Genomic DNA, 27,049 nt, shown 5'->3' on the forward strand with positions numbered 1-27,049 from the left:
TGGCTGCTTGTCACTAGCTACATTTTGTTTCCAGCAGTGCATTAAGAGAGAAACTAGGAATCCTGGTTGCCTCTGCTCTTAACTGCACCTCACAATTGTTCCTCTGGATCTCCCACTCACTCTAGGCTAGTGGTTCTTCTGGTGGTAGAAATCAACTGGTAAAGCGGGAAATTGTCCACCCATTTTTGCTTTCTTCCACTCTTTCTCAGGCTTTTAAGAGCCACAGTGTAGCTATAACTGGGTCAGTTTTGCCCCTTGTTTTTCTCATTCCCTGAATTTACTGAACCAAATTGTTCACAAAAGCATCTGTTACCCCACAAAATCTCAGGTTATTCTTTAAATGTTTCTTGCCACTTCTAATCACCCCACCCACACTGCTTTGTGGGACATAAAGCAAAAGTTCCCATGTCTCCCCTCTTCCTCAAAAGTTGAGAGATTTCTTTTAAAGAATTGCCTCTGGTGAGATTGGTGGCCTACAAACTTAATAAATAAATAAATAAAGATGGGTGTAGAGTATTTGGCAGATATTCCCCCACCTGACTACTGATATTTTGGCGGCGGGGGGGGGGAATAAACCAGAGGTCTCCACTAGTTGCTTCCTTTGTTGTGCATTCAATCTTTAAGGAGAGAGACTTTTACCTGCCATGTTACTAAGCAAGAATAAAGCCCAGCCTTTGGGCAGTAAATTTTAAGCTGGCACACTTTTATGCCAGTTTAAGAACTAGTAGATGGAATTTTAATGCAGCCATGAGGAGTCTTAATCTATTTTAATCCAAGGCCACTCAATATACTTATTTCTTCAGGCCTTTCTAGCTTTGCAAGTCAACCTTTGCTTCCATCCTATTCCTCCATGATTCTTAAAAAAGTAAAGGTAAAGGTTCCCCCGCACATGCGTGCTAGTCGTTTCCGACTCTAGGGGCCGGTGCTCATCTCCATTTCAAAGCCGAAGAGCCAGCGCTTGTCCGAGAATATCTCTGTGGTCATGTGGCCAGCATGACTAGACGCCAAAGGCGCACGGAACGCTGTTACCTTCCCACCGTAGTGGTCCCTATTTTTCTACTTGCATTTTTACGTGCTTTTGAACTGCTAGGTTGGCAGAAGCTGGGACGAGTAACATTGCCCTTTAAAAAAGAACAAAACCTTCTTAGGCTACCCAATAATTTTATTTTCTCCTTCCTCTCATTTAATTTTTTATTTTATTTTTTTAAAAAAAGTATTCACTCTTCCTCTGCAATTTTCTAATGCTTTAGAATATGGACTACCACAGTCAGAGCTCTTTTTCTGTGAATTGGACAAAATGGCTTCTAGGGCTTTTCTGAAATTCGGTATCAATGGACGCTGATAAATTCACTCTGAACATAGAGTATTGTTGTAGTGGCTGACACCTGTGAGGGTCTGGTTAAATATTTCTCCTTTTCTTCGTATAGGATTCCTTTTCAAAAGTAGCTGGCCACACTGGATGCCTCTGCATTGACCCTTGTGAGCGGGAATGATAAAACAGGAAAAGTAATTTATATAATATTTATATAATATTTCTAGCTCACCGTTAGGGACAAAAATCTCAGAATTTATCATGTTGGTTTTCAGGAAGCGAATAAAACTTAGATGGAAGAAGGAAACAGCCTTAAAAATAGAATATTAAAAAAAATCCAGACCACTCTGTATGGAGAAGCCTGAGAGTTAGAAAACAAAGGCAGCTAACCTGTGCAACAAAGCAACCGAATGTATGTTTGAAGTGAAAACAATAAAAGATCCCATTTTCAGGGAAGCTTTCTTAGAAAATCCCAGTGGGAAACCGGGCAAGATAATCTCCTGCTGGGATTGTGTTGCAGCTATTTCACCTGTTGCCTTTTACGTGTTCTTATTTTTGTGTTCTTATTGTTGTTCTTCCTTACAGCTAGGCATTCACGGATATGCATTTGCAATTACAAATAATGGATATATTCTGACTCATCCTGAACTCAGGCCTCTGGTAAGTTCATGAAGTATTTGATGAAGGTTCCCCCCCCTATTTTTACCCCTTCTCAACATATAGCAAATGTAGCATTTAAAGTAAAAAAAAGGGAGGGGGGACAAATTATTGATTCTACAGGAAACTGTTTTAAAAAATAGTTGATGGATTAGTATGAGATCCAGCATAAATGACAATGGGGTTTGTTTGGTTATTCGGAGAAGTGTAAGTTGCAGAGTAAAGGACACCTAAAAATTCAGAAAGGCAAAGCCATAAATTGCAGCAATTATGTACACTTACATTGAAAGCTGGGTTTGCAGTCTGGATATTCTCCTTCCATTTTAAGATCCTCCCATTTTATTTATTTTGATCTGGGTCTGTTTTTTGCTGTATTACCCAATGATTACCATGGTTTTGAGGTACTCCAGCACGGTTTTACTCGCCCTCAGGGGTGCCCCCCCATCCTGGGTGCGACCCGCCTTACCTTTTAATTCGCCTCTTGATGACGGGCCCGATTGTTTGGACCCTGAGAGATGGCCGGGCAGAAACAGGGGCCTAAGATATAAATTTAATAAGAGGCCCCTGATTACTTTTTTAGCCAATTTTTTTGTAGGGTTAGGGAGGGGGGAGGGTTGTGGTTGGTTGGAGAGGGGGGGTAATCCGCCAACTGCTGTTCAGGCCAGGCCCAGGATAGATCGCGTTGAGGGGGAGCCGGGGTCGGTCATCTCCGGAGCTCTGGAGCGGGTCGTGGGATTGTCAATTCCCACGACGATAGGGAATGGCAGCAGGTGTAAGATCAGAGGGCCGTATCGACCTCCGGGAGGGCCTCTCCGCTATCTACAAGCGGTGAGGCGCTCCGACCCTCTGTCTTCGACCCAAGGTTCTGGGAGCGGGGATGTGCAGCCACCTGAGCTCCGGCTGGTGTACCTGAATGCCAGGTCCGTTGCTAATAAGGCTCCCCTCGTCCGGGATCTTGTCGAGGGTGAGCATGCGGACCTGGCCTGCATCACAGAAACCTGGTTGGGCCCAGAGGGTGGTATCCCCCTAGTTGATCTTTGCCCACCAGGCTTCCGGGTGCTACACCGGCCTCGGACTCAGGGTAGGGGTGGGGGAGTGGCTGTGGTTATGAGGGAGACCTTATGTCCGCAGGAGGCCACCGTTCCTCAGATAGTCGGGTGTGAATCTCTCCTATTGAGGTTTGGTCCCAGGGCGCAGTTGGGCTTGCTGCTCGTGTACCTTTCGCCTAGTCACGTAGCAGCAGCCCTGCCTGAGCTTCTCGATATCCTCTCAGGGCTGGTGATTGAGTTTCCCAAACTTATGGTTTTGGGAGACTTCAATCTACCATCCCTGGGAGGAGCATCTGAGTTAGCTCGGGAGTTCATGGCTTCCATGACGGCCATGGACCTGACGCAGGTAATTCATGGACCGACTCATGAGGGAGGCCACACCCTTGACTTGGTTTTCTTATCTGGTCGGTGGTTAGATGATCTTGGTGGGGGCTCCCCAATTGTTATGCCCCTGTCATGGACCGATCATCATCTCCTGCGGCTGGTCTTCCGTTTTGCCACTCCCCACCGTGGGGTTGTTGAGCCAACTAGATGGTTCCGCCCCAGGCGCTTAATGGACCCTGAGAGGTTTCAGGCAGCGCTGGGGTCCCCACCTGCCTCCTCAGCTCACAGCTCGGCAGATGCCTTAGTGGAAGCCTGGGAAAGGACGGCCACGGAGGCACTTGACCGAGTTGTACCCTTGCGGCCCCTGACCCGGCGCAGATCCCAATGGGCTCCATGGTTCTCCGCGGAGCTCCGGGAGATGAAGCGTCGGAGACGGGGCCTAGAGAGCGTTTGGAGGTCCAGCCGATCTGAATCCGACCGATTGCGACTAAGAACCCATATTAGGTCTTATCTCGCAGCAATGAGGGTAGCGAGATCTAACTACTTCGCTGCCCTCATCGCGTCCGCAGATAATCGCCCGGCCGCCCTGTTTAGGGTGACCCGCTCCCTCCTTAATCAGGAGGTGAGTGGGGAACCCTTACAGGGGCGTGCCGAGGAATTTAGTCAACATCTGTTGGACAAAATCGCTCGGATTCGGACCGGTTTGGACTCCGACTGGGCAGTATCGGACGATCAGGACACGAGCGGTCTTGTCAATGTCACCTGGGAGGAGTTCGATCCTGTACCTCCGGAGGAAGTGGACAGGATCATGGGGAGGCTGAGCTCCACCACATGTTTATTGGACCCGTGCCCTTCCTGGCTGGTTTATGCAGCCCGGGAGGGGACACGAGGCTGGTTCCAGGCGGTTATATCTGCCTCTCTGAGTGAGGGTAGTTTTCCCGCCGCCTTGAAAGAGGCGGTGGTGAGACCTCTCCTCAAGAAGCCTGCCTTGGACCCGGCTGTTTTGAATAACTTTCGTCCGGTCTCCAACCTTCGCTTTCTTGCGAAGGTTGTTGAGAGTGTGGTGGCGCATCAGCTCCCTCTGGTCCTGGATGAAGCGGATTATCTAGACCCGTACCAATCGGGCTTCAGGCCCGGGTACAGCACGGAGACGGCATTGGTCGCGCTGGTGAATGATCTCTGGAGGGCTCGGGACAGGGGATATTCCTCTGTTCTAGTCCTATTAGACCTCTCAGCGGCTTTCGATACCATCGACCATGGTATCCTGCTGCGGCGTCTCAGGGGATTGGGAGTGGGAGGCACGGTTCTTCAGTGGTTCTCCTCCTATCTCCTGGGACGCTCGCAGTCGGTGTTGGCAGGGGGGCAGAGGTCGACCGCGAGGCCTCTCGCTTGTGGAGTTCCTCAGGGGTCGGTCCTCTCGCCTCTCCTGTTCAACATCTACATGAAACCGCTGGGTGAGATCATTCGTGGTTTTGGAGTTGGGTATCATCAGTATGCTGATGATACCCAACTTTTCATTTCGACCCCAAACCACCCCAGTGATGCCCTCGACGTGATGTCCCGGTGCCTGGAGGCGGTCCGGGTCTGGATGGGGAGGAACAGGCTTCGACTCAACCCTGACAAGACTGAGTGGCTGTGCGTACCGGCATCTCGGGATATTCAGGATATCCCACCCCTCATTATGGGGGGTAAGTCATTATCTCCTGTAGATAGGGCTCGCAACTTGGGAGTCCTCCTAGATTCACAACTCTCCTTAGAAGACCATATTGTAGCTGTGACTAGGGGGGCCTTCGCCCAGGTTCGCCTGGTGCGCCAGTTGCGGCCCTATCTAGACCGGGATGCCTTACGTACGGTCACTCATGCGCTCGTGACCTCTCGTCTTGATTACTGCAACGCTCTCTACATGGGGCTACCCTTGAAGACCACTCGGAGGCTCCAACTGGTACAGAATGCAGCCGCGAGAGTTGTACTGGGAGTCTCCCGATACTCCCATGTCACACCTTTGCTCCGCGAGCTGCATTGGTTGCCAGTTGTCTTCCGGGTGAGGTTCAAGGTGTTGGTAATGACCTACAAAGCCCTTCATGGCATGGGTCCAGAATACCTTGGGGAGCACCTGCAGCCGGCGTCAACTTCCCTCCGCCCAGTACGCTCCCACAGAGAGGGCCTCCTCAGGGTGCCACCGGTCAAAGAATGCCGACTGGTGGCCCCCAGGGGGAGAGCGTTCTCTGTGGGTGCACCGGATTTATGGAACCATCTTCCGGTTGAGCTCCGGATGGCGCCCGATCTCCGCTCCTTCCGGCGCGATCTTAAAACCCATCTCTTTAAACAAGCTGGCCTGGCCTGATGGGACGGGGTGGGATTTTTATAAATGACTTTAATTTTAAATTTGTATTAATTTATGGGCATTGTTTAATCATGTTTTAATAATTTTAATTTTTGTATCTAGTTTTTATGTATTGCCCTGTTCACCGCCCTGAGTCCCTAGGGAGAAGGGCGGTATACAAATTAAATAAATAAATAAATAAATAAATAAATGGAATGCTGTTCTTCTAGCTAAAAGCCCCTATTTGTCATGTTTAAGTAGATTCTAATTTATAAATTGTAGAAATGTTATAGAAGCACTCTCCCTCCTCCCTGAAAAAAGGCAGAATAAGGATCTTTCCCAGTTTAAAAATAAAGTAGCAATACAGGGAGTCCTCAACTTACAACCACAATTGAACCTAACATTTCTGCTGCCAAGCGAAATATTTGTTAAGTGAATTTTGCCTCATTTTGCAACCTTTCTTGCTATAGTTGTTAAGTTGGTAACCCAGGTGTTAAACAAATCTGACTTCCCCATTGACTTTGCTTGTCAGAAGGACTCAAAAGGGGTTCACATGACCCTCTGGGACACTGTAACCGTCATCAACATGAGTCTGTAGCCATGCGTCCAAATTTTAATCACATGACCATGGGGATGCTGCAACAGTGTGAAAAAGAGTCATAAGTCACCTTTTCAATGCCGTTGTAACTTTGAATGATCACTAAATGAACTGTTGTATTCACTTCTATTGGTATTACTTCTATCTCTCAGTTAACTGATATAAGAACAGTTTTTGTGAAGTGCCACATACACACAAACACAGACATTTCTTAAGAGTTCAGCGCCATCAGATATGGCTAAAAGAATGGGATTAAAGGATTCACTAAAATATTAGTTGGATGCAATTTCTTAGGATGGACATAGAATGTAACAACAGAATTAAATAATAAATTAACAGAAGCAATAAAAATATTTATCAGAGGTATGCTTGCATATCATACATTTGGAATCATTTGATTCTGTTGTATATAAAGCTATGATTGATTGCATCCTTATTCCTCTAAACATTTGGATTTGGCTTAGTTAATATTTACATTTTAGCGATTCAGTCAGGAGATTAAAAGATATTATTGGGACACCAAAAAAATCTGCCAAGATTTCTCTCATGTACCACTGTTGTTCTATTTTAAAAAGCAATAACACTGAAAAAACATATTATATGCTTTTGAACCAGCCACGTCCACCCAATGTGCCACGTCCAGCCAATGTGCCACACCCACCCAATGGGCCATGCCCACCTGCCACCCAACAATACATAAGTGGGTTTTGGGTTGCAGTTTGGGCTGCAGTTTGGGCACTCGGTCTCTAAAAGGTTCGCCATCACTGCCATATGCCATTTCAGACAAATGGTTGTCCAATCTCTTCTTAAAAACCTCCAATGTTGGAGCTCCCAAAACTTCTGGAGGCAAGTCGTTCCACTGATTAATTGTTCTAACTGTCAGGAAATTTCTCCTTAGTTCTATGCTGCTTCTCTCCTTGATACAAGCTGTTATGGTAGAAGAGAGAATGCTTCTGAAACATTTTAGCTCGGGTCAGGAGACTCAGTATATTTCTGAAGTAAGCACTGTGTGCAGCTTGGCATACCATTATGAATAATAGTTGAAGAGCCTGTTGCAACACTGTTATACTCCATGTATATCAAGTAAGTTCTATTTTTTTTATTTGACAATTTGGCCAGGCTACAGAGTTTCTTGTTAAAGAAGCTTTTAACAAATCATTTAAAAGTGTTCTCCTTTTTAAAAATGTCATAAAAGAGTAGGAAATGAAAAATGGAATTTGAAGTAGGAAAGTTATGTTGTTTCTTAGAATAATATCCACTATGCAGATCAATTCTTTGATGCTTCTGAGAAGCTCACAAAACCCACAATCCAATATTAAGTTATATGTCTTAAGTCTATTGAAATATGCACATATAAATTTGAATTGGATCATTGCCATGATAAATTGGAGTTACAACAGACACAGGGGTTCCTATTCTGTCATCTTCTCTTTATTTATGATTTTGCCATTATATAAATTAAATCTCATAAATTCCCTGTTTCAGTGGGATCTATGTAGTGTATTCTAACAATAATAAATGATCCAGGACTGACTGGCAAATGATGTAATTCATGACAGCAGATTTTTTTAAAAATGGGAAAAAGTGGTTATGCTTTCTATCCTTACATCATTGACATTTCTGGGTCATTACCATACACCAGGGGTCTTCAAACCTGGCTCTTTTATGACTTGTGGACTTCAACTCCCAGAATTCCTCAGCCAGCGTACCTGGCTGAGGAATTCTGGGAGTTGAAGTCCACAGGTCATAAAAGGGCCAAGTTTGAAGACCCCTGCTATACACAATCATTCCATTAGAAAGATCACAGATAAAGTTATGAACTTGGAATTGGGAACTTTGAATTCGCTATCTTATATTCTAATGCTATTTCTACTGGACTAGATAAACTGGCTCATAAATTGAAAATATACCCCATGAACATCATCTTAGGTACAGTGTCTATACTTATGCTTTCCTAGTAGGTTGGATGTAACTCTCCAATTTCCAACTCATAGTTTTTTGGAATTCTGGGAATTGTAGTTCCAGGGCATCTGGAGACCCTCAGGCTACAGAATGTTCCAGTAAGTTATGTTATCCAGAGATGCTTCTGGCATGAAGAGCAGTTGGTGAAATGAACTCCAATGATCAAATTGTTACTAGTGATAATTAATGCTGGGAAATTCCCATTGTATGACCAACAATTTCTTTGTTTAAAGTGGTTCCGTGATTACTACAATTGTTTATTTCATGGAAAATTGAATTTCTTTTGGCTCAGAAGACATTATGTGTATGAAGTAATTTCATCACAAAAATTGCCCTCACATCAGTTCGGTTTCTAGGATTTAGAGGACTGGATTTGTTTATGTTCTTGCTTAATAAAATATTAGCAAGACACAAATGAAACAAAAAGTAACATACTAAAGGTAGCCAAATACCCAATTCATTTTTTTTCCTGAAAACACAATGCCAGTTCAGTAATTGACCTACAATTCCATTCTAAATTTTTGGGGGAAACCAATAAATACTAGGTTGTGAGGCTCATGAAAGGATTTTAACAATGCTCCTGTTTAATTATTTGGAGACTAACAGGATAAGATATTATCAGGTATAAAACAAACATCCTGCCTCGTGACTTCCACATATGTTAACTTCCATTTATTGCTTGCTGGTGGCCCCACTGGCTGGCTTCTAGTCGAACACGAGACGTGAATTTGAGAAAAATCTTTGATTTTCTAATATAAACATTTATGGTCCATTGAGAGATGATATAATATTTGGTAAAAAAATGGCTGGCCACATAACAGAGTGAGCGCCTGTTACTCGTCCCAGTTTCTGCCAACCTAGCAGTTCGAAAGCACGTAAAAATGCAAGTAGAAAAATAGGGACCACTACGGTGGGAAGGTAACAGCGTTCCGTGCGCCTTTGGCGTCTAGTCATGCCGGCCACATGACCACGGAGACATCCTTGGACAATGCGCTGGCTCTTCAGCTTTGAAACGGAGATGAGCACCGGCCCCTAGAGTTGGAAACGACTAGCACACATGTGCGGGGGAACCTTTACCTTTACCTGTGATTGTAAACTGTATTTTTATATAATTATTCAATTGATTCAATGTTTTGTACATTACATGCTGTAATAAGGAAGCATCTTTTGACCAGATTAGTGAAATAAAGTTAATGCATCTGTATTAATCTCTATGCATCTGTAACTTCTATTACTGAAAAGATGTAGAATCCCTGCTCTCCATAAAGACAATTCCTAGTGCCAGGAATGAACTGTATAGAATGTGACGATAGAGGGCAGCATAACACTGCCTTCTATAGTGAGTCTGGCAGAGCCTTCACCGGAATCCAAGCAGACAGAGCCATTATTCAAAACAGATATGTGTGTGTGTGTGTGTGTGTGTGTGTGTGTGTGTGTGTGTGTGTCGGGCTGTGTGTTTTTGTGTGTAATCTTTAAATCATACATGTTTTGAATATATTGTGTTTATGTGAAAAGTGAAAGTCAAGACTTGAATGTGTTTCTCTTTACTGCAAAATACAGTATTATTAAAATGCAGAAACAAAAGCCCACTGGCATTTTTTTTAAAAAAAAATAGCAATAAGGAAACAGAAACTCTATATGTTTCACTTTCTGCTACATTTAAAAGCTCTGTTTGGATGGTAGTATGGAAATATTAACAGGAAATGTTTCCACGGTCGAAGAAGTAGCCTTGAAAAAAAGCTATATACTTAACATGTACACGTAAAGACACTCCCCGCCACACACACACATATAAGAGGAAAGCAAAATCAGAAGCTCAGTGATACAACAGGAAGCCAACAATTTTATCACAGTTGTAAGGTTTGCTCTTATGTTACAAATCTGAATATAATAATGTAATGTAATGTCCTGCACAGCTGAAAAAAGGCATTAAAATCTGCACCTTTCTTCTCTCTTTCCTGCAACTTTTTTAGGCCTCAAAAGCTGATCTGGAGTTTTGAGGTCCTCTCTGAAAAAGTCTTGGACAGGATTTGAGGGCTGCAAGAGTCAGTAGGATGTTCCCCTCTCTGTCTCATCAATGGAAACTATTCCATCAATGAAACTTTGTGGTGAAATTTTACTTCACTAGCAGCTCGGTTTTCTAATTGGGATCTGCTGTCCCTATTTTCTCACATCTTAAAAAGCATAATAGGCACCCCTCAGTAAATGATTGTTATTTTTGTAGAAAGCAATATCCTTCAATCTCCATTTCCAAACAAATTACCAGAAAATACATTTCACTGAAGCATGTAATTTAAAGGGTAGGTTCAGTTTTGGGGTATCTCTATGTTGTGGGTCTTAGGTCAACTCTTTCAAAAGAGTGCCTTGGATAAAATCCACATCAAATTCAAATATAGCTGCTAGAGCAGTATTACTCAACCTTGAAGATGTGTGGACTTAAGTGAGCTGGAGCTGGAGAATTCTGGGAGTTGAAGGCTAGAATTGCATCATAGAGCTCAATTGTTGAGCATGATATTTTTAATTTATAGAAGATAGAGTTGGAGGTTCTTCTTTTGCTGAAGTATGTATATAATAGCAAGTGATACGATTTCCTAATTGTCTAAGGGTTATAGCATCTCCAGAAAAGTTCTTTTGCCCCCACTTTGTGGTGTGCTGTGGTAAATGTTTAAGAATTGGCCCTGCTGTTAATACAGTTTCTTGTTTGAACAGGGGGTTGAACTAGAAGATCTCCAGGGTTCCCTCGAACTCTGTTATTCTGTTATTCTTTTGTTGCTGCCCTTCCACTAGCTGCAGAACAGCTGATTGATGTGCTTGGCATAGTGGCTGTCAAGCACCAGGAAAATCAGATGATCCAGGCAGTTCATATATAAAGATTTATTGTACGCTTAAGCTCTCTACAAGAATCTGAACTACTAATGGTCAAAGCAATTTGGTGGTAGATAAGGAATTCACAATGGGCTGGACTTAGATCTCTTGTGGGAGTGAAAGGACTCATGACTGATGATGCATTTAACCCCTCCCTCAGACTCAGCCTGGTTGTCTCCGACAGTGGCTCACCTATGCCCTCAACCAATTTGCAAAATTTCAGAAAATTTCTAAATTGGCTCTTGTGAGCTACTGCACCCAGCCCTATCTGCTTCATTACATGAGGAAAATATTGGGATGAAAATTAATCTGACAACAGGAAAGAATATTTGCGTCAAATATTTTTTTGTTTTAAAAAATGTCTTATAGGGTTTTATATATCAACATCAGCAATTTGAGATAATAATCAGTATATTCTTAAGCATTAAACCAGCCGACATTTTCTGTTAAAATTTTGGAACATTCTACACTAACAATTTGCTGTGCTTTTAAAAAGATTCCTCCTAACTCCCTGATCTTACTTTGTTTTAGAAGTGGGATCAGGCAGAAAGGTAAAAAAAAAAAACAGCAAGAGGATTCAGAATCATTTTCCTCTGTTAATAAATTACAAGGGCGGCCCAGTGACCTTAGTGGGATGCATTTTTCCTAACGACTGAAGACCAGTTTAGGCAGTTTTAAAAGAGAGGATCAGTGAAATTTATCCCTGGGAAAATTTCATTCCCATTTGACAATGAACACAAAACATTTGTTCACCCAGGGAGTCCTTTAGAGCCAGCTTATTGACTTTAATACACAAATTATTAGAACTGAAGAGAGCCGTGCTCTTATTCTTTCCTGCATAACCTAGGTCAGAAAAACACATAAAATAATGCTTCAGGTTCGGAACTTGCCATTTCACAACAGGTTGTGTAAGTGCGTCAGAAGGTCAGGATATAATTAAAATCGCGGGCAGTTTCAGACGAGAGCTGCATCTGTTGTCCTCTTTTTGTTTACTTTTTTGGCATCAGTGCTGGAGTGAGTAACCTCATAGATTAGACAAAATGTAATTTAGCAACATGATGTTGGCACGCTATCCTAGGCAAAAACAAAAACAAAAACCACATTACATTTCACCCCATTTCCTCCTCCTCTCTCCAGTAAATGTGAGCCATTCTATGGAACCAAAATTCCACCTGGTTTTCAATGCATGGTTATATTCCATACTGTTGGCCATATCAAAAGGATGGCACGCAAGAAATTCACTACTTAATACCCTTGATTGGTTCCATGCTTGCTGTGCTTAAACAAGTTATTTCTGCTATTCTTAATTCTATTGTTAACTATTTCTTCCATAGTAAAAATCATTTCTCTACATTCCTCCAACCTCCTAAATTTACCTGCTGGTGGCTAATGAAGTTGGCTGTTCTTGCAATATTAGGTTATTTAGCTGTTTCCCTAATTATCTTTTTTCTAGGATGGGAGAGGAAAAGCAGAAGGGGAAGCCACATTACATACTGCATATCATATTTCCTGGGCTGGGATTTATACCTTAGTTATTCTGTGAATAAATGTGTTTCTTTTGAGATACCCAATTGATATCTTTTGTGATATATAGTACAGCCACTGATAGCATAACTTACAATGTCCCTTCTGTATTTTTTAAATCTATGGTTATCTGTGGGCTTTTAATTTATGCTGTTCCCCCAAGACTGTTTCTTTTAATCTCAAAGGCTCTTGTTTACCCATTTTAACTTTAGGATTTGCTTATTATTGTTTTGATAGGCAAGTTATTTAATCAGTTCTGATTAATCTTTTTCCTATGATCACTGAGCACTTTTGTCATATCAATTTTTCTGAATCCATTCTAGAAAATCAGGATATGATATCCAAGGAATAAAAATTCTTTACCACCATGATGTATTTTTTTAAGAAAAAAAATGCTTCATTTTTAAAAAGCTTCTTCCAAGTTGAGTTCAGCATGTGATAATTTCCATGGACACATTTATGTGTAGGGGAGATGGAAATGGCAACAGCATGGATTAAGCTTTTCCAATCCTAACTCTTTGGCAAGGCTTTCATAAATCCTTCCCCAAAATCAAGATCCCACATCTCTGTCCAGCTTAACTAAATACACAAGTCTTTGACTGTGATAATCATATCAAGTTGTGGAATGTGTTCAGAAAAATGGGAATCCCAGAGCATCTTATTTTCCTCATTGGAAACTTATATACAGCTCAGGAAGCCACTGTCCAGACAGAATGTTATAAAACAGACTTGGCTCTAGGTTAGCAAAGGAGTGGGACCAGGCTGTATATTCTCCCCTTAGTTATTCAATCTATATGCACAATATACTGTATATTGAAGGGAAGCTGGAAAAAGATGAGTATGGTTTTAAAACTGATGGAAGAATGACACTATCCTAATAGTTGAAAATGCAAAGAATCTGCAAGCTCCACTATTAAAAGTCAAATTGCCCTGTGAAAAAATGAAAGTAAAAGAAGATCAAATTAATGACAACAGGTAGAACAACAAGCCTTAGAAATGACAATGGAAATACTGAGGTGGTGGATGGTTTCTGCCTTTTAGGATCTGCCATCCATCAGCCAAAAAACAAGCAGTTGAAAAATATGGTACAGTCTCAGTAGAGCAGCTGCGAAGGCCTTGGAAAAGCTATTCAAATGCCTTGATGTATCTATACCTATAAAGATCAAAACTGTGCAAATCATGATACTCCCTGTGGCACTGTAGGGAAGCAAAAGTTAGACTAAAGAAAGAGAATAGGAAGAGCATCAATGCTTTTGAACTTTGATGTTGGAGAAGACTCCCAAGAATATTATGTATAGCCAAGTGAACAAACCAATGGATCATTGAACAAGACAACCCAGAGTTCTCAGTCAAGGCAAAAATGACAAGGCTCAAATTATCCTATCTCAGACACATTATGTGAACACCCTGCTCTCTGGAAAAGGTTCTAATGCCAAGAAAGGTAGAAGGAAAGAGAAAAAGAGGATGACCAGCAGCAAGGTGGATGGACTCAATTACAGAGGCGATGAGTGCACAGGTTAGGGATAGATTATCTTTGAGAAAATCTATGTGGTTACAGAGTTGAAAATGACTTGATGGCACGTAATCAAAAATTGAAAGCTTTGGTCAGAAGATTTGACAAATCTATTGTCAAAAGACTGACAATTTTTTTTTGTTCTTTTGGTATTCAGCAGTGATGCCAAAAAAAGTTCAAACAGCATTTTTTAAATTATTAAATATCCAAATGATATTGTAGCACTGGATCTCAGCAATAGATTAAATGCTTAAAACTAAAGTTTTGGATTGGTGTTAGTTGGCACCCAGCTGTGCATCTCCAAAGATATATCAAGCTTAAAAGCCATCCAGTCCATGCCCCATCAGCTACAATACTTTTATTCAGCTCTCAACATTCAGATTTGGCTAGAACTAGGCTGTGATTCCTTTGGGTTCATCACCTTACATTTTGGTCAAACCAAATCATTTGGGAAATTTCCTTTGTCCAACATACATTGTCAAATAGGTTCATTTCTATCCCAAGGAGACAATTTAATCATGATTTGGAAAAAGGTGGCTTTTCTGTTTTAGCAATACAACCCCTCAATAAAACTTTGACTGAATTTAAATAGGGAATTTGAGAGGCAGATATTCAAACTAATAGAACTAGAGTTTTTATCTGTGCTATGGTGCAATTCTCTCCCTCTCTTCCTAGATATTCATTTAACATCTTATATATCCTTACACAATATATTTTTCTCCCTGCCCTGATTTGATGTGTTACCCTTTCAGAGGAAAACAGATAAACATATTAGTCTAGCCTATTAAAACCACACTTGTATATGCTCTGATACAGCAGTAGTGTCAGTATTGCATATGGTGTTAAAGACTTCATTGTATGATAAATGGCAAAAAGATCTCATATTGCCAATTCTCAGAAAATTCAGTTGTTCCTGTGATCAAGAGATTAGGACTCTGCTTTTATCTGACCAATTATGAGATAACTTCAAAAAGGTTGCAAAACCTCTTACATTATTAGCTGTTTCAAGTTTGTATTTTGTTTATTTCATTATTTTCCTGTGGTATTGGTCATATTTTATTATCTTGTTTACTATAAGCAAAACTAACAACAACAGAGATTCTGTCCTCTGGTGGCATTTTACCTTCATTTATTAAAACCACAGACACCTCACCAGCATATTCTTTCATATTTTAACTATAGAATATCTTATAATATCCAATTTTCAATCACCAAATCTGCCACTATGAAAGCCCTCTTAATTCAGAAATGCATAATTAATGAAAAGAGTATGAATTCGTCACCATGAGATTATATCCTAATTTTCAACATATTCTTTTTCTCCCCCTGAAATCACAACTTCATTGTATACATGTTATCTATAGGACATACAGTATTAACTTCTCCACAGTAATGAATTTAAGTAGTTTTCTCGATATTCCAAAATACCCTTTCAGTTTTTCCATAACACAAATTATTTGGACTGAACACACAGTTTCAACATCTGTTTTTCATGTAATAGATAATGCATATGATTCACCCAAAACACTCCTTTTTCTTAAAGTTTGGAATCTAAATTTTGATAGATAAAATTTGAGAAGGTTTTTGCCATTCAACCATAAGAGACACAATGGATTGTCCTCCCATCATTTTCTAAAACTGTGGTAGTTTAAGGCTGTGGGGCCAGCCTTAAACTAATATAGGAAACCTATATTAGATTGCACTATACCAGGAGTGTCAAACTGCCAGGACACATCATCCGGAAGCCATGCCCACCCCATTGCCGGCAATGGCAAAACTCTCCCAATACGTTGTGCGACATCACGTGATGTTGTGAGTTTGACGTGTGTGCACTATACCTACCATTTTTGGTTGCTTTTCAGAACACATTCTTATTTTTATTTTTTTCTTAATATTTTAGAGGAAAGTTGCAATACGTAATGTTTAAGGAGTATGTTTTAAGTAGCATGGAAAGTCATCACTTTTATTATTATTTAATAAATAGTGATGGTGATCTTTAGATTGAGATCTTGAAATTGTAGATATGTAAACTGTTAACCTTTGGTACAAAGTAGTACAATTTTCCTATTTATTGTTTCTTGTAAAAATAATTCTTCGATTATAATTCTTTGAATTATATTGTTTTACCTCTGTCCTTTTCAAAAGAACAGAAAATGTGTCTGTGGATATGGAAAACAGAATGAGTGTGTGTGTCTGTGTCTGTGTGTGTGTGTGCATGCGTGTGTGTTTATGGCCTTAAAATGACAGTGTTTTGCTTTCATAATAAACTCCGGAGACTAAATTAAATGTATAAACTGCCACAATATATTGTACATAGCAAAATCCCCAACATATTTAAAGATTATTAAACCAGTATTAACATAGCTGTAAATTCTGGGAAAAATTGTTTCTCCTAATATAGCAAAACAGGAATCCAAATCTCAGAGGAAACATTAATGCCCACTTAAGTGGTGTTAGCCTTTCATAAGCAGCAAATCTCATTTTTCTCTGGGGAAGCCTGCTGGAAACTAAGATAACCTACACTTACCCTTGCAAATTCAGAGGCTCTATAAAACTCTGCAGCTGTAGCTGTCAAGCAAATATTTAAATAATCTGAGCAGTGAAAATGCCTTGTGCTCATTTAAATAAGCAAGGAGTCCAATCATTTGGATATCAACAATTATTTTTGTTGGTATTTCCATCTTAAAAGAGAAAGAGCATCTGAAGCCCTGTGAGAACAAAAAATGTCACTCATTAACAAACCAAAATTACATACGTTAAAAAAGACAGTTAGCTGTTTGAAGGCTTTGCTGATAAAACCAGTTGTAAATGCAGATGAAATGCAAGAAATTTGGTATCAATACTTACAGTTTTCTGTTATTTGTTTCTTTCAACTTTGACTTTAGGTAAAAAGACATTCACTGAGTTGAAGTCTGCAAATGTTGAAATAAGGGCAGATGTTTTAAATTATTTCCACACTAAAGAGATATAATTATAAGCAGCTGTCAGTTTTACATATTCCTGAATGATAACGTCTTAAGAATGCAAATGAAATGTTAAATATAGAGGATTTGTTATGGAAAGAATCGTACGTAGTATATAGGTCACCCAACTAATTTATTTCTGAATGAAGATGTTGTTTACCCCATCTTTATAGGTGCATAAAAGGTGTTCCTTATTTTCCTCATCCATTTAGATGAAGACTTATTAAACTGTCTTATAGAAAAACATTAAGTGAGTTTCAATAGTTGCCCCTAAAGTTTGAAAGAGGTCAAAATCTATGTTTCATGTGTCAAGGTCACCATGAACCATTTTGTCACAAGGTCCAAGTGGTGAATTAGGAAAACAAACTGTTTTCCCCCACTTTATGAATGGTGATGTTGGCCATGAAAGGGAAATCAAATCACTGCTAGAGACTAACTTAATATGGTATATTCCAACTATTTTAGAAACTGCTTTTATTCATAAAAATACAAAATAAAGAACATCAAAGCCAGATATCCTCCAAAAAAATGGGAATGTGACCATGAGAACAATTTAATGTATGAAATTGGAAACCACTGCACCAACTACAATTTTCCTAACTTTCCACCTTCAGTATATATTGAACTGCCATAATTCCAAACAATTTGGGAATGTGACATGATCTATCTGTAATTTACAAGCATCCTCAGTATTATCATCCATAGAAGTGATGTAATCATATACATAATTATATGTGTGCACTCACACACTTGCCTGGTAAAGAGCAGCTCACTTCTACAGAAATAGTTTAATAGTTTAAAATACATGAAGAAACAAGCTTTTCATGGTCCAGGGATTTAGACTTTGCTTATTATCATTTGTAACTTATATGCTAATGGTCATGTATGTGGACATGGATCTCTGTGCTAAGGATCATACATAACATTGTTATGGCATTTATGATGAAATTTTAATCTTTATTTCCTCCCATTTTTCTCCTGTGTGAACATTAAGGTTTATCCACCAATTCATCTATCATCCCTTTTTATATGGCATAGTTAACTGTTGGTTTTTCACAGTGCTTTTTTTGTAAAAGAAAAAGGTGCTGGAACTCACACATGTCATACAACCCGCCTTGCCTACTCTACAAGGTTCCATCCAAAAAAAGTGCCGGAACTCCGTTCTGAGCATTCTATGACAAAAAAAGCCCTGGTTTTTCATTGTAATAAAGATTGGAAATTTTACTGCATGGCACTTTGTCATTGCCAGCTGGCAAGAAATTCTAATAAAAAATAACTGGTCTCTATTGCCAACTATAATCTAAAAGGTTTGGAGTTAAAATCTTAAATTATATCCTTCTTCTGAATGTCTTTATTTTGAAAAAAATCTTTTATTCAACTCTGTCTTAATCTTGGATTTTACAGATCACTTTCTAGGAGATAGCATGCTTCATGTCCATCACAAATTCAATATCTCTGAGAAAAGGACTTCATGTAGTCCTTTGACTCCATTTTATAAAACCCCAAGATTTTAGAAAATCAATTAGAATTGTGCCATTGATAACACAATCAATCAATCAATCAATCCCTTAAAAGTCAGGTAATTAAACTAAGAATCTGCATTGGTGCCAGATAGATCACAAGGTGAAAATCATGGGCATGCCAAATTAATGGGGACTTCAGCTCAAATAAACATAGCAGAGAACTGTATTTTTAGGTCCTAAAGTTGATCTCTCCTTCCCATTCCAAGAGTGAATAAAATTATTTTAGAAAAATTGTCATGCTACATCTGGCTTGCTTTGTAAGTGACCACAACTAGGTAAATGTTTTATCTATTAAAAAATGGCCAAGAATACTACCATTCTGGTTTTACATATTTAAGGATTATTTCCACTGCCTTACTGCTACATTCTGGCATTTTTTGAATCTTCAATCAAAAATATGCCTCTCCTACAAGAAATTCTTTTTAATGACCTCTAGTATTTTGCATATCGTCTGCATTATTTTAATATTTTTGACTTACAATGTATGTTGCATGACAAGTGTTTTACAATGTACACTGCATGAACAAATCACTGAGATAGTAAACCAGATATAAATTTAAAGCAGAAATAATTAAAATAAATAAGAAGAAAGGTATAATTAGCAAACAATTAAAATGATTTGAAGTATTATTTTATTATATATTGCATTATATTTCATTTTTCCTCCATAAATATGGCATAGTATACAATTATCTCTTTTACCTCTACTTTGGCTAAATAGGATACTATAAAACAAGTCTGATTGAATGGGGCTATGATCTTGGGTTTAGTCTGACACCCTATTACAACGAACAGATTTCAGGTGCTTCAGTAAGGATTGGCATGGTTGTCACTGAGGAATGCAAAGAATCATTTCAAAGTTGACTGTGATAAAAATGATCAGACAGACTTTCCCAGAATTTATGGTGCGATGTTGTAAGCTATGGGCATAGGTGTAAATAATGAGAGCAGAGGTTGGCAGGTTTTGCATTCTAACAAGAATTGTAAATAATGTTCCTCTAACCTCAGTGAAAGGAAGGAGTTGGGAAAAGATATTTCTTTTGGCTCTAGAGGTTGAGGGAACATCACTAGAACCACCTTGTGCTAGATGGCGTTGACTGCCAGTACTTAGCTGCTCACTGGATTCAGATCATGGCAGCTTCCCTCTAGTAAGTGGAGCAACTTGGGGCATTTTTGTAGGTGAGAAGCTGACGGCGTATAGTCCTTATTTTGAAAGGTTTTCAGCTTCTGTATGTCAGGACTAGAACTGGTAAGATTAAAAATCAAAGTATCTGCCATACTTTATTTGATTTGGACTATATCAAAGACAGCTGTTGGGTGGAATAACTATGTTTTGATACATTCTTATGCTTACAAAAGGATACAGATTTTATTTGTTTCTCTTTTACGTGGGGAAAAAAAGAACTTAAACATTTGCAAGGTTTACATAGGACAAGGAACAAGGTAGGAAAATGGCCAAGGGAAGAATATCTACTTGACTTGTCCACTCATCTTCTTTATTTTTGGTAAAAGTATACACAAACTTGCAGCATTTTCTGGAAATGGTTAGCTAACCACGCAATATTTCAAAGTCACATGACCAATATTATATCATTGCCTCATCAAGCTACAAGAAGATCCCTAATGATGCTGAAAGTAAGCACACCGGAGCTTTTTTGAAAGCTAAAAAAAAAGATCAAAGAGAAGGAATGAGGACAGATGTATACACATCCTAGCAATTACTGTGAAGTTGGCAAAGTCCTCTCTCTCCAGGTTCCTCACTGAGAATGACCACACTTTGACCATTTCAGTTTTCTCCATCTTTCCATTGCCACTAGCCTTCCTGAAGATATTGAAACAACAAATCAGCGAACACCTTGATGCGAACAAAGTTATCACTAAAAGCCAACATGGGTTTGTCAAAAACAGATCATGCCAGACAAATCTTATTGCATTCTTTGACCAAGTGACAAAACTAGTGGACCAGAGGAATGCTGTAGATATAATTTACTTGGACTTCAGTAAGGCATTTGATAAAGTAGATCACAACCTACTACTTGATAAGATAGAAAAATGTAGGTTAGATAGCATCACCACCAGATGGATTCGTAGCTGGCTGACAGGCCGTACTCAGCATGTGGTCCTCAATGGAACTGCATCTACATGGAAGGAAGTGTGTAGTGGGGTGCCCCAGGGCTCTGTTCTGGGCCCAGTGCTCTTCAACATCTTCATCAACGATTTGGATGAAGGGATAGATGGGTAACTCATCAAATTTGCAGACGACACCAAGCTGGCAGGAATAGCCAATACTCCAGAAGATAGGCTTAAAATACAGGAGGATCTGGACAGACTCAAACACTGGGCACTATCTAACAAAATGAAATTCAATTGTGGAAAAAGTAAGGTTCTACATTTAGGCAGGAAAAATCAAATGCACAGGTATAGTATAGGTGGTACCTTGCTCAATAGTAGTAACTGTGACAGAGATCTCGGAGTCCTAGTGGACAATCACTTCAATATGAGCTGACAGTGTGCTGCAGCTGCGAAAAAAGCCAACACAGTGCTAGGCTACATTAACAGAGGGATAGAATCAAGATCAAGTGAAGTACTAATACCACTTTACAATGCCTTGGTAAGGCCACACCTGGAATACTGCATCCAGTTTTGGTCACCACGATGTAAAAAAGATGTTGAGACTCTAGAAAGAGTACAGAGAAGAGCAACAAAGATGATTAGAGGTCTGGAGACTAAAACATATAAGAAACAGCTGCTGGAATTGGGTATGTGTAGTTTAATGAAGAGAAGGGTGAGGGGTGACATGATAGCAGTGTTCCAATATCTCAGGGGCTGCCACAAAGAAGAGGGAGCCAAGCTATTCTCCAAAGCACCTGAAAGCAGGACAAGAAGCAACGGATGGAAACTAGTCAAGGAGAGAAGCAACCTAGAACTAAGGAGAAACTTCCTGACAGTTAGAACAACTAACCAGTGGAACAACCTGCCTCCAGAAGTGGTGAATGCTCCAACACTGGAAGTTTTTAAGAAGAGACTGGCCAGCCATTTGTCTGAAATGGTATAGGGTTTCCTGCCTGAGCAGGGGGTTGGACTAGATGACCTCCAAGGTCCCTTCCAACAACTTCTTCTTCTTCTTCTTCTTCTTCTTCTTCTTCTTCTTCTTCTTCTTCTTCTTCTTCTTCTTCTTCTTCTTATTATTATTATTATTATTATTATTATTATTATTATTATTATTATTATTATTATTATTATTATTATTATTATTATTATTATTATTAAAAGGGGGGAAATTGACTCAATACTAGCTAGGCTTTTCATTGTTGAGAACAATGTTATGACATTCTTGACAGGGTAAGAATGCATGTCTTATGTTTCTGCAAACTCTGAATCTCACATCTTCCAGTAGCATCACCAATCCATATTGCAGGAAAACAAATTGCAAATCCAGAACAAATCACAATGTTATGCTCAGGAAGTGTAAGGCTGAAAATTAAAGAGATTTTGGGGTGGGGATATTTTCTTTGCCTTTTTTCATGTTTATTTTTTTATCAGAATACAACAGACATCAAACAAAAGGAATAGTTCTGTTCAGACTTCATTCAGCAAAAGTGGAACATCCATAGACTAATGTGTGAAAAGGAGAAAGAAAAATAGAATTAGAAAGTGGGAAAGTGAGGTAATAAAAACTAATAATATGTTCATGCAATATTACTCATTTCCATTAGAATAAATCCCTCAAAACCCTTCTTAGCTTTCTGTGAAGATTGTCCTCCATTTCAAAAGCTAATGGATATAAATATGTTTATTGGATCCAGAATATTGTACATAATGGGGATTAGGTATCAAATATATATTTGCCCATGCATATGTAATCTGGCACTCTTCAGAAGTATAAAGCAAAATGCATTTGTTTGTTTGTTAAATTTATAAGTCACTTATCTTGCTATGGGCATATTCTAGGCAGCTTACAATAAAAAGGAAGAAATGAAAAGAGTATAAACAGAAGTAAAATAATAGAAAAATAAAATAAAATATGAGAATACATCAATATGGTAACAAAAAGATGATGGGTGGAGGGCAGAGAGCAAGGAGGGGATGTGGAATCTGCCGTTAATCCAACACTCACCTCCAGCACCAAATTCCCTCATCTGGTCCCCAGGCCAACCAACAGAGCCGGGTTTTTGAGCTCTTGCAGAAGGATAGGAAGGTGGGGACGTATTTTACCTTAAAGGGTAAGTTGTTCCAAAGGGCGCTGCAGCAGAGAAGGCCCTTCTTCTGGATCCTGATAGTCAGAGTTTTTTGACTGATCGGAAGTGGGTCATCTCTATCAGCACAAATAGGATAGGAATGTCCTAGCAGGATGAAGCACTTCATCAGTTAGCATGGACTCATGCCATTAAGGGCTTTAAATATCACAATACCTTGAACTGTGCTCAGAAGGAGACTGGAATCCAGTGAAGTTTGCAGAACAGAGGTGTAATATGGCCACCCCAAGGGGATCTAAAGACTGCCTTCACTGCCATACTTTGCTGCCAGTTGCTCTGATACAAATGGGCCCAGAAAAACTTTGAGTCTGACAGAAAACTGCTAGTTGGCCTTCTTGACCCTCAGAATGTATGTATGAAAGATAGCTATAATGAAAGCAGCCCCTTACTCTGACTTTTAAAGGGACGTGGTGGCTCAGTGGGTTAGGATGCTGAGCTTTTCGATCAGAAGGTCGGCAGTTTGGCGAGTTGAATCCCAAGTGCCGTGTAACAGAGTGAGCGCCTGTTAGTCATCCCAGCTTCTGCCAACCTAGCAGTTCAAAGCACATAAAAATGCAAGTAGAAAAATAGGGACCACTGTGGTGGGAAGGTAACAGCGTTCCGTGCGCCTTTGGTGTCTAGTCATGCTGGCCACATGACCATGGAGACATCCTCAGGCAAGCGCTGGCTCTTCGGCTTTGAAATGGAGATAAGCACCGGCCACTAGAGTTGGAAACGACTAGCACGCATGTGCGGTGGAACCTTTACCTTTACCTTACTCTGACTTTAAACCACTGCTGATTATGTTGTGCCCACAGCACTCCTTCATTGCCTCCCTGTCCCTTCTCTGTTTCTGCAACATTCCATTTAGCTATACCTGTCTCCTAACCTGGTCAGGAGCCATGTGGATACACTCAGTGCGCTGCTCCTAAATTCCCTTTTTTTCAGCTTCCAGCCCCACCTCGCTACCCCTTCTGAGCCATCACTTCCTTGTTCAGCTAGCTGTATCACTCAGTTATGGCAGAAGGCATATAATTAGTTCTTAAACACCCATGATGACACTGTGCCCTGGCACCAGTTGAATGCAAGCTCACCAAGGGATAGGGGATGGCGAAACCCAACTGCTCTTGACTGATGGCAGGGGCATCATTGAAGAATTTAGGTCCTTCGGAAACATAATAAGTGTCAATCTTTTGTGCACTGCAACTTTTAGATCAAAATTTTCATTTTGAAGCCTAATTGCAAGTAAAGGATTCAAAATGGCTTTTGAACAGTGTTAATGTTAATATTTAATAACAATCTTTAAAATATAGCCTTCGGTTTATTTTCTTGGAAAGCTAGCAAATTCCACTTTAGACATCAGACTTAGCCTACACATTGGAAAGTTAGTTATTTTTAGCAAGCTCTCTTTGCTGTTGGATGCAGCAGGGGGCAGGATTTTTCTACATGATGAAAACACCAATGTCAACTCATTTGTAACTGTGATGTTTATTTTTAAAAAAGTGAGATTTACAGTATAACAATACCAGTGTTTATTGTTACATTTCCTTATTACTGTGTTTCTTGCATTTTTCTCCATGAAAGAACAGATAAAATGTAATATCACGCAGATACTAACACCAAACTTCCCAGGAGTAGTCTCTTATCTTGTTTTAATAGAAATATATAAACAGTTGTTGATAACACTGTAGGAAATATAACTTCCTGCGGGTCTGGAAAAGAAGGTTCAAGATGTCTTTTTTTAAACTTTGCAAATATGACTAAGGATTGTGTGTGTTTTCCATTTTACGAAGTGGTTTGCAGCAGAATATAGCTGTGACTTTTATTTGTAAAGTGTATGGCACAAGACATTTGTAAGAAAATAAATAGTAATTGCTATCTTTTTATTCTATGTTTATACTGTTGCAAGGATCTATTTGCCAATAAAATATAATACATAGCAACATAACAGGATACCTTTTAAATGTGGTGTCTCTAACTACCAGGGCTTTTTTTCTCATAGAACGCTCAGAACGGAGTTCCGGCACCTTTTTTGGATGGAACCGTGTAGGGTAGGCAAGGCGGGTTGTATGATGTGTGTGAGTTCCGGCACCTTTTTCTTTTACAAAAAAAGCACTGCTAACTACCATGCTAATGCTGGCTGGATGAGATGGCTTTGCAGTCTAGCATGGAAGAGAGCCCCAGACTCTAGAAGATTGTTGAAAAAAAGCATCTTGATATACTCCAAAAGAACAGTGTTTTATTCATTTATGCAAAATTGAACGTAATAGGGAGAGAAAGTTGACGACGATTATATCGATTTACTAGAAAAATAAAAGTGCCAGGATTTTTTTTCACCCAACATCTCATCTCTTTCTTTCTTTCTTTCTTTTTAATGACCCTAGTACGAAGAAGGGAAAAAGCGAAGAAAGCCCAATTACAGCAGTGTTGACCTCTCTGAGGTTGAATGGGAAGACAGAGATGATGTGGTAAGTGATTGTTCAGTCACTGCTTGACAGAAAAGTCAGTTGCACTCACTACCAGCTTGATTGAGCAGCAGGAAGAGAAGAAAGGAAAATGATCGGTCTCTTTAAAAAAAATGGGTAAATTTTATCTTTTATCTCATTTTGTGTTAGCCCTTTCCCAACAAATATATTTCGGTTATAATTGATTAATGCAATGGGTGTTTCCACGATGCTTCAGTTGTGTTTTTAATTTGTGTTTGTGCATCTATATGTGAAGTAGCCGAAGGACCACTCGGGACGACAGGTTACTGAACTAAGACTTTATTTAGAACAAGGCAAAAACAGAATAACTTGTCCGGCTTTTATAGCCGGCAGCTGTCAGTGAGATCCAATCAGGATCGTTTCTTTTGGCGCCGCGTCTAGCCGAGCCAATCACCGCCGTCTTCTCTTGACAGTTCTTCTTTCCGCATGGTGAGCCGGCTTGGTGTTTTGACAGCCGCGAGCTGTCAGTGGCTGCGCCTGCGCCCTGGCGGGGAACTTTGACAGCTGTCAAAGTTCCCGCGTGTTCTGTCAGTTTTGTTTACCTCACGGAATAAATGGAATAAACGGTTTTAACTTACTGCTAACGTTTTGTATACATATATATTACACCCCTTACCCCTCCCCTGGAGTGTTTCCTCCCCCTTGTTGGTCGTTGGAGCCGGCCCATTGGTAGTCTTTCAAATATGTTGGGGCTCTTCTGTTCCTGTTTGAACGCCTTGGGGGTGGTACGATGTCTGGCTCGGGTAGTGGCAAGTTCTCTTGATCCTCCTCCCCTTGATTTGGTATCAGCAAAGTGTCTCCAGGGGGGGGGTTGGTGGTCCTGTGGGTGAGGGTCTTGGCAGTGTTGTGGTTGTCTTGGCCTGAGCTGATCAATGTGCCGACGCAGATTGCCTTCAGTAGGCATGTGTATTAGGTAGGAAATGGGTCCTGTTTGTTGTAACACCGTCCCTTGGACCCATTTATTTTTTGCTGTGTATGATCATGCCCAGATCATTTGCCCAGGTTTAAATGTACGAGGTGGGGGGGGTGATCTGGCTCCGCGGTGTCAGTGTCGGGATGTAGTCTGTCGAGCCGCGTTATCAGTCTCCTCCCCCATCTTAGCTCTGCTGGTGTCTTGCCGGTTGTCGTGCAGGGAGTTGTATGTTGTGACATTAGGAACTGGCTGAGTCGACGCTGCCAGTTCCCCTTTATGAACTTTTTAAAGGCTTCTTTAGTTGAGCGCACCATAATTTCAGCCATCCCGTTCGTCGATGGGTGGAACGGTGCAGACGTGACCAGTCTAATACAGTTCTTTTTAGCGAACATCTGAAATTCACGAGAGGTGAATTGAGGTCCGTTGTCTGAGACCATGGTGTCTGGGAGGCCGTGGGTGGCGAATATTTTCCTAAGGGCTTGTATGGTGGCCCCTGAAGTGGTTTTTCTAAGGGGAATTACTTCTAACCATTTTGAATAGCTGTCAACTATTATTAGGAAACTCTGCCCTTGGATTGGTCCTGCAAAATCTAGATGTATGCGTGACCATGGGTTTTTTGTAGTTTCCCATTTATGAATTGGGGCTTGGGGTGGCTCGCTTCGTGTTGACTGACAGGCGTAGCACCCTCCCACATATTTTTCTATCTCTCTATCTATGCCAGGCCACCAGACATAACTTCTGGCCAGAGCCTTCATTTTAACTATGCCTGGATGCCCTTCGTGTAAGGTGTCTAATGTTTGTG

At 40.2% G+C, this 27,049-nt stretch overlaps 1 protein-coding gene across 1 annotated transcript in view; it reads left to right on the plus strand.

The window, feature by feature from the left end:
• Positions 1 to 27,049, plus strand: part of CACNA2D3 (calcium voltage-gated channel auxiliary subunit alpha2delta 3) — a gene marked incomplete at its 5' end in the record, with an annotated part of 625,719 nt that overhangs the window by 477,082 nt on the left and 121,588 nt on the right. The window contains 2 exons of the mRNA XM_081319069.1: positions 1,898 to 1,972; positions 25,233 to 25,316. Of these exons, the coding sequence (XP_081175195.1) occupies positions 1,898 to 1,972; positions 25,233 to 25,316 (159 nt within the window). The remainder of the gene's footprint in view (positions 1 to 1,897; positions 1,973 to 25,232; positions 25,317 to 27,049) is intronic.

This window comes from Vipera berus (assembly GCF_964194415.1).
Source record: "Vipera berus genome assembly, chromosome: 2".
NCBI classification, from domain to species: Eukaryota; Metazoa; Chordata; class Lepidosauria; order Squamata; family Viperidae; genus Vipera; species Vipera berus.